The sequence below is a fragment of the Triturus cristatus genome, chromosome 2_1, assembly GCF_964204655.1.
Source record: "Triturus cristatus chromosome 2_1, aTriCri1.1, whole genome shotgun sequence".
In the NCBI taxonomy this organism is placed as follows: Eukaryota; Metazoa; Chordata; class Amphibia; order Caudata; family Salamandridae; genus Triturus; species Triturus cristatus.
The window spans coordinates 85,853,227-85,868,220 of record NC_140581.1 but is presented as its reverse complement, the minus strand read 5'-3'; the positions used below and the strand labels follow the sequence as shown (position 1 = coordinate 85,868,220).

The 14,994-nt window shown below is 43.2% G+C and overlaps 1 protein-coding gene across 1 annotated transcript in view; it reads right to left on the bottom strand.

Moving 5' to 3' along the window:
* Positions 1-234: 234 nt before the first annotated feature.
* Positions 235-14,994, bottom strand: part of LOC146863800 (vomeronasal type-2 receptor 26-like) — a 76,049-nt gene continuing 61,289 nt past the window's right edge. Inside the window, exons 4-5 of the mRNA XM_085636863.1 lie at positions 11,095-11,218; positions 235-1,139 (exon numbers count right to left, since the gene is read on the bottom strand). Coding sequence (XP_085492989.1) covers positions 235-1,139; positions 11,095-11,218 — 1,029 coding nt within the window. The remainder of the gene's footprint in view (positions 1,140-11,094; positions 11,219-14,994) is intronic.

Sequence of the window (14,994 nt, the reverse complement as noted above, 5' to 3'; positions counted from 1 at the left end):
GCCACTGCTGAAAACTCTCACATTGTTTTCGCTGAGCTCATAAGAGAATAGTAATGTAGATTTATAAAACCTAAATGAAAACATATAAAAAGTTGGGCTAGGAGACAGGTGCTGTTTTAATCTTGTATACTCTGAACTAAATCTTGCTGAGTCTAAACTTAAATGCCCTCTTAGATTCCTCTAAAAATGCTGCAATATGAAATGGTGTCTCAGTTTACAACATCCGAAGTGTGCCTACAAGTGAATCTTTAAGGTAGCATGTGTTTTCTTGTCGACAACTTGTCCACGCAGAATAATATAGCATTTCGGGATAAATATACAGCCCAGAAGCCCAGAGCTAGAAGCCAGGATGGCGAAGATCTCCACGGCCACCATGTACCTGCCCTTGGTGCTGAGGTAGGCAGGGATGAAGGAGACCCAGACACTGCAGAACACCATCATGCTGAATGTGATGAGCGTGGCTTCATTGAATCTATCGGGTAATTTCCTGGCTAGGAAAGCCACAGTGAAGCTGGCAAATGCCAACATGCCCATGTAAGCAATCACGGTGTAGAGGGCACCTGTAGACCCTGGGGCACACTGCAGGATCATATTCCCAATTTCAGACTGCATATCAGTGTCAGGGTGTGGTGGAGAGGTGAGTGACCAAGAGAGACATATCACTACTTGCCCCAGTGTACACACAGTTACAAAAGCACCAGATACCCGACGTCCCAGCCATCTGCTTAACCTGCTTCCAGGTCTGGTTGCATTGAAGGCAATGACTACAGTGATGGTTTTTGCCAATACACAGGACACAGCAACAGTAAAGATGATCCCAAATGATGCCTGTTGGATCATACAGGTGACCATATTTGGATGTCCAATGAATAGGAGGGAACATAGAAAGGCCAGCATTAGGAAGACGAGGAGTGCGTAGCTGAGATCCCGATTATTGGCCCTCACTATTGCGGTGTTGCGGTGGTACACAATGAATGCCAGTACTCCAAGGGTGGCCGCAGAGAGCATAATGGCGATAGCAGCCAGACTTACTCCAAGGCTATCACCGTACGAAAGGAAGACTATGACCTTGGGGATGCAGCCGTCCTTCCTATCATTGGACCACTGGTCCTCCGGGCATTTCAGGCAGTTTTCCATGTCTACAATAAAATAATGAAACACTTTTTAATACTTCACTTATTTTAATTGTTGATTGTGAGGCATTACATGGTGAGAAGATATTGCTGAGAAGAAATAGACTGAATTCTGCTGCACATTTTAGACCTTTGCTTGAGTATTTATGTCAAGTCTGGTTATCACAGTGCACTCATTTCATAACCACATTTGGCACATTTCATTGATTATAGTTATATGAAATGTGGGTATGTTTCTGAACTGCCTGCCTTGTTCATTAATATGAATGTGAATACTTCAACCACAATGTTTATATTCAAACTGCAACACTTATATTTTTATTTAGAATTTAAAACACAATTACACACAAAGAAAACACAAATCATTTGATTTGATACCATCAAAGTAGTAAAATATTGTAGCCACTCAGGCACTACAATATCTGAGCCAATTACCCATTACTCATTTCACCTAACTATAAGTTTGGACTATAGCTTACCTATAAGACTATAATGTACCTATGACTTTAGACAACAAACTTATTGATAATAAGTTGAATAAATCTATATGGTTTTTACAATTAACTTTTCATCAATGAGACACACTTAGAATTGGAATATCAAGGCTAGATAGTCACACTCCACTCCATTAAAAACCAACATCCCTACAGTGATGGGAACCTTTTGAGATCCTCCTTGGTTTCTAAGGTCATTTGTACAAATAATGCCTCAGAAAAATGTTTACTTTTTACTTTAGTGGTTCGTGCTCGTTCTTCGCGCATGTGGAAAAGGGCGCATTGAGAAGGAGTAATCTGCGAGATATATGATCATCCAAAGTCCCATCCCAGAATCCTTCAATAAGTTCAGGCACAGACTCCAAATTCATCAATGCATTTATTTAAATTACAGAGTTGCCTGGCCTTGCTCACATATACATTGTTTCTAGAAGCGTCTTTTTTTTTATTTTTACCAGCTAACCCACGTGATTCAGTGTAAACAATAATCACTGGAAATATTGTTTGTTCAGCTGTAGAAAACAGACTACCTTGTAGGTTCGTGTCCTATTTGTCACGTCCTTCGAAATGCATATTACAACCACGAAATTAGAGAATAAATTGCAATGTAAAATGTTACAATGTAAAAAATGACAATGTAGAAAATATGTTGTTTTGGCAGGTAAAACATGAATACATATAAAAATAAATATTCATAATACATAAGCACGAGTTGATTCACCTAACAAAATCTCTAAAACAATATATAGATATATATGTGTGCATGATATTAAGACGCTTCTATAACAACTGGATAAACAAGCATTTTCAATGCAATAGGTCTTGCATTGTTTAAAGTTAGAGAAGTTGACGTAAATGGTCTTGTTTTATATGCATGTGTTTTGTTTTTTAGTGTAGTGTATGTATGTGTTGTGTAGTGGAATTAAGTGTGTTTTGTATTTGTTAGTTGTGTACTTGTGTGTGGTGTGCATTGTATTTGTGTAGTAAAATTATGTGGTGGAAATGTGTGGATCCATGAAGATTCCAGAACTTTCCCCCACAGAAATATGAGAAAAATGTGTTTTTTTAGACACATTTTTAGGTTTGCAAGGGATTCTGGGTAACAGAACCTGGTGAGATCCAGTCAAGTCACTCCATCCTGGATTCCCCTGGGTGTCTAGTTTTAAAAAATGTATAGGTTTGCTAGGTTTCCCTAGGTGCCGGCAGAGCTAGGGTTCAAAATCTACAGCTCGGCACTTTGCAAAAAAAGGGTCAGTTTTCACTGTGAAAATGTGGTGTGTCCACGTTGCGTTTTGGGCCGTTTCTTGTCGCGGGCACTAGGCCTTCCCACGCAAGTGAAGTTCCATTTTTCTGGAGAACCCGGGGTGGGTGGAATGTTGTGGATCCACGCAGATTCCAGAAATTTTCACCACAGAAATGTGAGGAAAATGTGTTTTTTTGGACAAATGTTTAGGTTTGCAAGGGATTCTGGGTAACAGAATCTGGCGAGAGCCAGTCAAGTTACCCCATCCTGGATTCCCCAGGGTGTCTAGTTTGCAAAAATGTACAGGTTTGCTAGGTTTCCCTATGTGCCAGCTGCGCTAGGGCCCAAAATCGACAGGTAGGCATATTGCTAAAAACAAATCTGTGCCTAGTCGGCTTTCTGCCGCCCTGGGGGGGATATTGGGGGTGGGGTTGCCCCGATATGCCCCCAAGGGGCACAGAAACACTGTGGCTATTTTTTGGGGGGTTGGGGCATTGGTACGCCCATTCTGGGTAGCCCCCACCCCCACACATAAAAAAAGCCAGTGTAATCGTTGGCGTCTAGTAGGCTTTTTGCCCCCCCCCCGGGGGGGGCAGATTGGGGGCTACTGCCCCCTTCTTCCCCCAGGGGGGGCAGAAAGGCTGTAATTGTTGCGGGTGGGGGCATTGGCATGCCCATTTTGGGCAGGCCCCACCCTAATTAAAATTTTCCCCAAAAAATCCCTGGCATCTAGTGGGCTTTTAGCCCCCCCCGGTGGGGCAGATTGGGGGCTACTGCCCCATATGGGGGTAGGGGCATGGGCATGCCTATTTTGGGCAGCCCCCACCCTAATTCAAATTTGCCCCAAAAAAATCCCTGGCGACTAGTGGGCTTTTTGCCCCTCTGGGGTGCATATTGGGGACTAATGCCGCCATCTGCCCCCCAGGAGGGACAGAAAGCCTACTAGACACTAGGGATTTTTTTGAGCAAATTTAATTAGGGTGGGGTTTGCCAAAAACGGGCATGCCAATTCCCCCACCCTAATAAAAATGTGCCCAAAAAAATCCCTGGCGTCTAGTGGGCTTTTTGCCCCCGGGGCTGCAGATTGAGAGCTAATGACCCCATCTTCCCCCCAGGGGGGACAGAAAGCCTTTTAGATGCCAGGGATTTTTTTGAGCAAATGTTAATTGGGGTTGGGTTGCCAAAAACGGGAAAATAATGCACCCACCCTAATAAATATTTGCCCAAAAAATCCCTGGCATCTAGTGGGCTTTTTGCCCCCCCCCAGGGGGCAGATTGGGGGCTACTGCCCCATATGCCCCTTGGGGGGCAGGAAGGCTGTAATTTTTGCGGGGGTGGGGGCATGGGCATGCCCGTTTTGGGCAGCCCCACCCCAATTCAAATTTGTCCACAAAAAACCCTGGAGTCTAGTGGGCTTTTTGCCTCACCCCGGCGGGGCAGATTGGGGGCTAATGCCCCCATCTGCCCCAGGGGGGCAGAAAGGCTGTAATTTTTGTGGGGGAGGGGTGGGGGCATTGGCGTGCCCGTTTCGGGCAGCCCCCACCCTAAAAAAATGGTGCAAAAAAAAATCCCTGGCGTTTAGTGGGCTTTAGTCTGAATTTAGCCCATTTCTCTATGGGGGGAGCGAAGGCCATTGCCCAAGGGGCCGATCCCCCCTCCCTGGTGTCTAGTGGGTGGATCCCTACTTGGGGATCACCCTCTTGGAGCGATCCCCAAGCAGGGATCCACTGTGGAGGGGTACCATTGCAAAGGGGAGATTCTCCCCTTTCCAACGATACCGCTCCCGTCTTCCTACGGTTACCGGGGGGCTGAGATAGAAAGTTTCGGTTTCTGTGCAATGACGACAGCGCGACGTGCACGCTGATCTTCATGGCACAGAAACCAGGGAGGGGGCCTGGGGATGCTCTTCCCCAGCTCATAAGGTCACAGGGGTGAAATAGAAATCCCTCTGCTGTCTGCAGCAGAGGGATTTCGAGCCCCTGGCCTCATGACGGAATGATTCCGTCATGAGCACAGGGGTACTGATGCTCATGACGGAACCATTCCGTCATGAGCATCGAAGGGGTTAAAGAGCCGGTACGCACTGTAACATAATTAAACAATGTTATATGGTGTACGTATATCAAAGTGCAGTTACAACCCGGGACTAATAAAAAGTCACCGGAGACAGTTGGGGAAGTCCATAGCTACACACTCAAATGCATAATATTTGGGGAGGCATTTAAGTATGAGAAGGTGCATTGAGACCCCTAGTGCCATATAAACAAACCCAAAACAGTAAAAGAAATGTATTATAGTAGGTAAAGATTGTGCTACTGTGCATGTAGAGCCAGGGGTGCAGCTGCGGCTGCTGCAGGTAAGAGCGGTGGGGCCAGGTGAGGAGGGATTTCGAGAGACGACCACAAGGGAAAATTAAAAAAATAATGCATTTTCTCTTGTGGTCTTATCTCGAAACCCCCCCTCACCTGGCCCCACCATCCCATCCCTCTTACCTGCAGCGGCCGTGGCTGCTGGGGCGTGTAAACAATTCACACAAAGATATATAGCTGTGATGCCTGAAACACTAGCTAGGAAAAAAAATCGTGTAAATACGTTTAGGAAAGTTTGTAGCTGCATTCATAAAAGATAAAATAAAAAAACAATAATGCCATTAGGGTTAGGGAAATGCGATGAAAGAAGTACGTAGCTGTTGTGCCTGCAACAATAGCTACAAATTAATGCTTTAAATGCATTTTAAATGTGGTCAAGGAAGAACACAAAGAATGTAGACCAGTGTCTGGGATTTATGAAGTGTTACAGCATATGGTAACTAGTGCCCGGGGGGAGGCCAAAAGCAGGAGCTGTGAGCGGAGACCAGGACATCCCTTTCCATAAAATGCAAAGGTAAACAATGCGCTTGGCAGAGGGGTGGGGCCGAGGAACTTCAGCAGGCAGACTGCAAGGAAGTGACCGAGCCCCGGAAGGTTTGGAGAGCGGAACCGGGCTGTATGGGGAAGGCCGTATATAAAAGTAAAAGCACACTGCAATGTGCTGCAAATAAAAGCAAGCACTGTTTATAAGCTATAGTCTGGAAGCAACATGGAAGGTTTGAAGGGCAGGACCGGGCGGTATGGAGAAGGCCGCTATTGTTAAAAGTGAAAGCGTGCTGCAAATAAAAACAAGCACTGTAAAAACAAACAAGCACTGTTTATTTAACGCTATAATCTAGAGGCAACATGGAAGGTTTGGAGGACGGGGCCGGGAGGTATGGAGAAGGCCGCTATTGTTAACAGTGAAAGCGCGCTGCACTGCAATGCAAATAAAAAAAAGCACTGTTCATTAGATCTAATGCCATAGTTTGGAAGCAAAGCGACATGTTTAAACAAGAAACCCTGCTTTCCACGAACACAAAGAAACAACAAATTAAAAAACATAATAAACCAAAGGCGCGGCCGTGCCAAGCTATGAGAAAAATCAAGGAGCACTTAAAAAAGCCTGCACCTGGGAACAGTGAGGTGGGAGGGAACCAAGCTGTGTATGGGGCTGCAATGTCTATACAGGAGGAGGAGCCATCACATGCTGTACTGTGTGATGGCCATACAAAATGTTCTCTGAGTGAAATTGCCAGAAAGAGAGCTAAACACGCAAAGGAGGGACTTTTACGGAAATGCCCCAATAACAGGTCAGCATTTCTGAATGCCGCAGATAACAACCAATGGCAATCAGTGGGTGGGACAGGGCCCATAGAAGAGGATACAACAGGTTGATCGAGGCTCGACCTAAACACTATTGATATCCAAAATATGTTTTGTTGAAAAAAGAATATTTTATACGTTAGTTGTCTCATACTTTGACAATTGGGCCCAAAGTGAGCTTTGGCATGATTCATAATTAAATTGCCACTGGACAATGATATTTCATTGACCCCTATCTTGTGGCTATCTTAAACTAAATTGGGAGGTACCTCACGCATTGTTTGTTAGCCAATTCTATATGTGTTGGCTAAATAGGTATTGATCTAGGCAATGTTTTGATTCAACAGTAAAATCCAAATTGTGTAATTGGTTGTTATTTCTATGTAGTCTCTTTTGGTCTCCTTCCTTTGTAATAAAGAACCATATGTGCTAAAAGTGCATTACGTGCTGAAATGCAAAAATTAATAGCAGAATATATTGAAACTGACAATAATAGTATTTGTGGTCAGACTTATCTCACAACTGTTTCCATAAACATGTTTACAACATTCAAAGCATTGCGGTTAGGTTACTTACTTGTTCACAGTTACACGATCAATCATTATTGCTGATAATATTTATCTCTCTCCTCTCCCTATTTTCCACAAAAAATGATGTAAGTCCTCCGCAAGGTTTAACCTATTGAGCATTCTAGTATCTAGATACAATAAATATCGACTTTCTAGTTGTCTAAGCAGTGCTTCTCGTTTACCTCCCCACCTCAACCTAGGTATCAAGTCGATAACAAAATATTTGAGACAGTTGAGATCGTTGTTGTGGAACTGTTTAAAGTGTCGAACTACAGGATAAGTTGGATCAGAATTTACTATGGCTCTCAGGTTTTTCAGGATTTAAATATAGATATATATATTATATATATATCACCTATTGACGTCGCAAGTTGGTAGTTATAGTTAGGGCCTACTTTCCACAGGAAAAGCTTTTTTAGTTTTGCTAATAACTTTAGCGCCGTTTGATGAATCTTCAGGAAATTTTCAAAACAAGCACGCACCTGAGTTCAGCTGCTGCCTGGAATGTTTTGGGGTGATTTGTCGAATGGGGGCCCAGCAAAAGAGGTGGGGTTCCCAAAGCACGTTTTCTCCATGCAATTTCTCATAGGGATTTTAGACACGACTACTGCCCGAACCGCTGAACAGAATTACACCAAATTTGGCAGAAAGCTGGATCTTGGTCCAGAAAGAGTTATTTGTATGATTTTGTGTAAATCCGTTCAGTAGTTTTTGAGATATTGCAGGAAAAACAAATTTGTATATCTCATGCTGAGATATTATTTGCTGCCAACACTTCAACCAGGGAGTGTTGGCAGCCATTTTGGAACTTGGATTCAGCAAAGTCCCAAAAGAAAATTGCAAATAAAGGAAAGGGGACAGCGTAGGAATACCCTGACTCTCTAGGCCTGGTGTTGGGGTTCCCTAGGGACTCCGTCTTGGCCAAAAATAATTTTTCTTTTCAATTTTTCTGCGATTTCAGGGTGAAGTCACGGATTTGCAGCAAAATTGGAAAAAAAGCGCAATCTCCCACGCTTGTTTGTTTTTCAGCCCCTACGTGGGTGAGGTCTCTGGGTCATATGTTAATATATATGATGAGGGGGTGCATGCAGCAACCTTCTGCATGGCTGATACGGGTCCCGGGGAGTACCACCTCCCTGTGTCAGGCCCAAGAATAACAAAGGAGTAGGGCCACACGTCACCGCCCCCCCTGGAGTGTAGCCCTGAATGGCCCTGGGGCCGTCACCCTGCACGGACTGCTCACTATTTCCCGAGGGGTCCACCCTCAGGACAAAAAAAGCATTGTTTTATGGGAAACTGGGTTTCTTTTCACAGTTATTGTTTCCTCAGAAAAGAGGCAATCTGATCACAGAAGTCTTGGGAGGGACTGACTGTCATAGAAGATGTAGAGGTGCCAATACTTCTAAAGTTATAAAAATGTCTTCCACAACATTTTCAGCCAATGTTACTCTATTTGACTAAAATAATAATCCTTGTTTGTTTAGGCATAGTTTACAGCCCAAACCATTCCATGATAGCCACCTGTACATGCGTATGTATGAAAATGCCTTAGCAGACATCTGTGAATGGTTTTTGTTCAAAGTAAAAAATTCCAAGGATGGAATTGTACCTGCACATACATGCACATAAACGAGTAGCCACCTTGGAATGATGTTTGGTGTACTTTTGAAAATATAGTTTCAAAATAGTCACTGTGCTCCAGCACACGAGCCAATGCGTGAGCAGCTATCTTTTAATATCTTGGTGTGATTTTGTATATACCTTATCCTTTATTTACTGTTCCAAGATGACAGTCACAAATTTTGGAATGCCTTTCCAGAAAATAAACTAGAAAAATAATGTATCTGTACCAAACTAAAGATAGTAGAGTTAATAATATATCTAAACTTTTTTTCTTCATAGGAGCAGTCACTGTAGGAACATGCCAGCATTAATTTCTTGCATGTCCCTCTTTAAAATAATTGGGTTCCTAACTTGTGGGCCATAATGCCGTCTAAGGGGTTAATATTTACTAGGGTACATTCCTGTCAAAAAGGGTAGCGGGTCACCTCCAGGTCTAAAGGTTGCAGCAGTCAGGCTACAAGTGTAATACTTAAGTAATATTCTCCTTTGTCAGACCAGTGGATGGCACAGCATGTGCTGCAGTCACCAGGCGGCACTTAAATGTCAATTGATGTATTTTCCCGAACCATATGTTATGGCTTTACTGGAAAGTAAAATATTTTAGTTAGGATTATCCAAGTTTACCATGTTGTTGGGGTCAGAATGCCCACACTTGGGACTGGACAGCAGTGCACCAGAGTTCAGAAACTGCCAATGTCAGTCAGCTAGTAAGGGATTTTCTTACTCCTACCAGAGAATCCCCACAGCAAAACAATGGGGCATATTTACAAGCCCCGTGCGCCACTTTTGCGCTGCCGTTGCGTCACTTTTGTGATGCAGCGGCAGCGCAAAGCAAGCGCCATCCTGCGCCAGATTTACAACGTGTCGCATCTAGGGAGATGCGTCACGTTGTAAAGCCCTGCGCCACATTAAACCTGCGTCAGGTTTAATGTATGCAGGGTGGGCGTTACGTCAGAAAAAGCCTCGGAAAAGTGACGCAGTGAAATCTACAAGATTTCACGCAGTCACTTTTCCGACGCTGGTGCGTCAAATCCAGGCGTAAGGCGTGACGCACCATGTTAGGGATAGGGTAGGTTGGAACAGTGCTGGAGTTGCATCGCGCTTGCGACGCAACTTCAGCACTGCGCCAACCTTACGCCGGCAGATGCGTCACGCATCTGCTTGTCCTTGCGCCACAATGCACTGCGCTGTAAATGCGGCGCATCTGCGGTGGCGCAAGGGCAAACTTGCGTGACGCATCTTCCCTGGTGCATCCCTGCTGATTTGCAGGGATGCGCCAGGAAACATAAATCTGCCCCAATGTTCGCTAGAAAATAAATCAGAACAGAATATGCATTGCCAGAAAAATAAAATATCAGCAAAACTAATTCTCAGTACCAAAAGTGAAGATAAAACCACAAAAAAAGTGATGAACAGTCAGACCTACATATCAGAAACTCTCCTGGCTCCTTCTGGAGTCCAGGAAAACCCTTATAGAGAAAGGCAGAAGAATCAATGCAGAGCTGTAAAAATATCTGAATATTCACATGATCTATACAGAGATGCTGAGTTTGTGAAAGGAGTTCAACTGGACTCGAGCACCCCACCTATATGTCTGGTTCGCTTGTGAAAGCATGTAGTCACGGTTTTTAATGTTTACCATGGTTAGAAATAAAGAGTCTGCTTTTGCTTCCTCCTGTAATCCCGCCCACAATAGGGATCTCTTTTGGTTACCGCTTACCTCTTATCTGGACCGGATGGTTCGTAAGAAACTATCATGCACCAATGCAGAAAATTTTGACCAGCCTTGAGGAATTTACATCTTCTTTGCTTGCAATATCACTACAGGATTTATTTCTTGTTATATTTGCTCTTGTATTTGCTATTTGACTATTGTTTTCGCCTACAGCACTTACTTTTAAAGCATGTTATTGTATTTTCATATTGCATTGCATCATTTCCTTTTTTCCTTTTTTCCTCTTTATTTCTTTTCCACCTTCCCCTTTCCCCCTTTCTCCTGTTTTTCCCTTAAAAATCTTTATAAAATGCTTTTGCTCATTGCTTATGATATTGGCCATTTTATGCTATTTAACTGTATTTGTATTGTTGCTGATATCTTTGTACTATTATCTTCCTGAAATAAAGCTTTTCAAACATAAAAAAAAAGAAATAAAGAGTCTATTATCACCACAAAAAAGACCTCTGCACCGGATTACGAACCCTACATCCCATCGCACTGCTGACATGCAGTCTGTCATTCATATGTGTATCCGTGTATTAGAAGTAGGCCCCTGTGGCTCTGCTTTACTGTATATGAATTTTAAGAGCTATATATGTCTATTCTGGATAGGCGATGTTAGATGTAAAGGTTTCACTTACCGGTCATGTTGGAAAACTCTCCTTCTGCACAGGGTACACAGTCAAAGCAGCAGACAGGCTTCTCTTTTATTGGGACTTTGCGGGACCCTGGAAGGCAGCTCTCACTGCAGACAGAGCGGGGAATCTTCGAATAAAAGGTCCAAAGAAGAAAAAATAAATAAGGACTATGAAACTCAGTGAACACAACATATCAAGTGAAAGAACTGCTCAACATGAACCCTGTGACCCACATATAGGATACCAGTCTGCTTCTTAGGCCTCAATAGTTTAGTTGGCGAACACTCCTTCATGACAAATAAATCAATATTCCTTTTAACGCTCCATCCTCGTTCTCTAATCAATCCTTATTAGTCAAATCAGGTGAAAACAAGGCACTTTGTAAGATAACTACTGAGGGCCTTTGTAATTTCTAAGATGACAATTAGGTAAATCGGATGTGTATTTGGATCTAAAATATTAAGGTATGCAACCGCAACTGTTCTCCACTGAGCCAGAATAGAAAAGCATAGACCAAGCAGTGGCATACGGAAATACCATTTGTCTGCCAATTTGGATACAATAAATCATAATATCTTTCTTAACACAATAATGTTTCACCTTTGTCTTAGAGATGAGGATGCTGATTTACAAAGACCTTTATGAGTTTCTGAAGTAGTACTCCTCAGGTCTCGAAAAATCATAAAAATGTTACCAGACCTTCAGGTCTAGTAATTTGAATAATCTACTTGACCTTACTGTAATGCTCTTGACTCATAATCTAGTCTCAAATTGTGTTACTCTGGGCAAATATCTCATTTTACAGAGCCACATGAGAGCACCTTCAAATATTTACTTTCAGCATGTCTGCTGTACGAAAACTCTTGTTTTATTTAATTGACTAAACCTTTCCTTTGCATATAATACAAATCCTGTCCACATATCAGGTACACATGACTCCTGACTTGCCTCTTAGTGCACTAACAGCAATTTCATCAGGGCAGGCCAGGAATGTTTCTCAGTTCATCTTTAAAAAGTGTCACTTTTACTACATATCTTACTAAACCATGGTGTGGTTCATGCTTGACAATGTTCACTTTTACTAAATATGTTACTAAAGTTATTTGCATTCAGCACACTTTCCATTGAAATCGTCGCAAAAACTGACATGCAGTACTGATAAAACTACACGGCATACTAACGATAATGTTTTGCAATCAGGTTTCTCAAATATTTATCATTTGCACATCACCGAGTAACGTGTTCTGATTAGTTTTGATACTAATATGTTTTTGTGTCTTTCTGAATTCCAAATAAAATTTTATATATACATCTCGCTCTCTCTCTCTTTTTCTCTCTCTCTCTCTCTATACATATATATATATATATATCTAGCAACAGTCAAAATCGGGTCCTTCTGGGATCAATCCCTCGTCAGGTGGTGCGTTGGCCGGCGAACCCAAAGCCGGTTAAACCAATGTCGAATTGTCCAAGAAAAACGCACTCTCGGAGGTCAATTATTTATTAATAAACACTCGCTACGCGTTTCGACACGAAAAAGTGTCTTGCTCACACGATGTATGCATTTTAACCAAACGTGCATTTATACAGATATGTAAACATAAAAGAAGTACTTTCGCATTTCCTGGTCCACACTGTCAACATAGCAGCCATTTTGGAACGGGTCACAGACTCATGCTTTTGAATCAATAAATACATGATACCTTGGTGCAAACAATGTAAAAACAAAGTGTAAAACAAAATAATGATATTCAAGTACTTATTTCTGTAATGTTGAAAACAAACAATGCGAGTTTCTCTCACTCGATATGACACCCGGTATATACCGCCTGCAATAGCCTTTGAATTGGCGAAACTTTATAGATTGCAGACAGGCAAACATAGTTTTTATATAACATTTCAATACCTCCTTCTTAGCCATACACGATCTAACTTTTAGTTTACAGTCCTTTTTAGCCACTTGGACGTGTAGCAAGACTCTGCAGTGGGTCAATTTTGTGTTTACATGCTTAACACAATGTATAACAAACATGCATGTATACCTGGTAATTACCTTCTCATAGCAGCACTGCAAATACGCCCGCATGTGGCACTAGTCCGCTTGTATCGTGTATGGCTAAGTAGGAGGTATTGAAATGTTATATAAAACTATGTTTGCCTGTCTACAATCTATAAAGTTTCTACTGCTCCGCACGCAACTCCGTGGGACATCATTGGAGCCATAAGCAGACCTCGTTCTCGGGCTGACATCAGTTCCCTTTTTTCCGCGCCTTAAACGTCTAACGGTTTTTCGAGGCTCTCCTAATTGTAAGAGATTTTTTCCATCGTTATAGGTTCAACGATGTTGCAAGTGAAGATATTTCCTCTGAGTAAGTCTGGATCCAAACCGGAATGCGAGGGTCAAATGTCGATTACTGACACACACGATGATTATCCAGATCACGATGTTGAGGCCTGTTTGTCATGTCAGTGGATGAATCCGAAAGCCTTGAAGGAAAGGGTGGCAAAACTATTTATGGCAAAGGCAAAAAAGGAAAAGAGATGTTGCTGATGGTCTCAGCCTCGATCGGAGTCACCGTCTCCTCACTCTTCGAAAACTTCCAAAAAGAAGCACAAGAAGAAGCGACGTCATAGCTCTTGCCATCGCTCTTCAAGAGATGTTACACCAGAGTTGATGTTCCCAGGTCCTCGGACTCATGGGGAATTAGGTGAGATCTCCTGCGTTTGCTCTGGCATCACATTTGACTCCAAGAGCTGTGACTCCAGCTGGACGCCCTTAACCGGAGCCAGCTTTAGATCTGGTTGTTCCACAGCCGCCGCCTGTGCCTTCTGGATAAGAACAGGAGTATCCGGTGTTCCTGGCTCCGGGGTCAGATCCGTTAACCTTCTTAAATGCTACATTTTTGCAAGGGCTGCAACTCCATCTGGTATGCCGGCTTGCCCCATGGGTCCACTTTTTTAGTCTTTAGGAGGCTTTCCGGCCCACTATCAGCACAAGCCATCCTTGCTCCTCTCATCTGCAGGATTTAGTATATCCTAAACGGATTAGGAATAAAACATCCCTGAGCTCCTTCCCCTCAGAGAGCGAGTCGTAGCCCTTGGTGGGACTAGGCGTTCCCGCCAAGAGGAGAATCCCAGATGATGAAGCATGCCACCTTCGGTGTGTGAGGGGTTTCGTCCTTAAAGGGATTCCCCCACAAGCTCCGCAAGATAACCTGTAAGTGCCTCTGTCTGTTTGCCCAGGTATCCCAGACCCAAGGATTTCTTGTTGTTTTTTAATTCTTTTAACTCCAGCTGGCAGGGATTCGAAAAGAATGGAGCAATTGGCTAAGAGAGTCTTCTCTTCTGGTAGTATGGCCCTGATATCCACTAACGCTATGTGTCTATTGGGGTGCTATATTCATGCATTACTGGAGTACTGGAGTCAGCAAGGGATGTGGTACCAAAATTGTCTTGGGATCTCCAGGAACATTTTTCTGAACTCTTGAATGACACTCAGGCTGCTGCCCATCAGGTGATACAGTCAGGCCTGGACGCATCTGACTCTGTGGCGAGGGTAATGGGTTCCTCTTTTGCCACAAGGAGACATGCCTGGTTGAGGGGGTCAGGCTTCTCGCTGGATATACAGGCGACATTGCTGGGTTTGCCTTTTGAGGGATCAAGGCTGTTTCGGTGCCAAGGCTGATTCTGTTCTGGAGAGGTTTAAGCGAAGCAAGGCGAATGCGAGGTCATTGGGCCTTCAGTCCCAACCTAAGGATTATAGACAATGCCTTAGGTTTTGGGAGTTTGGTCAAGGGAGAAGTCAGTACTAGCAACAGCAGTAGTCCTTCAATCCTGATTTTGGGTAACCATGCACTTTACAAATTCTGGAAAATAGAATAGATTCCTCTTTACAGGAGCTAT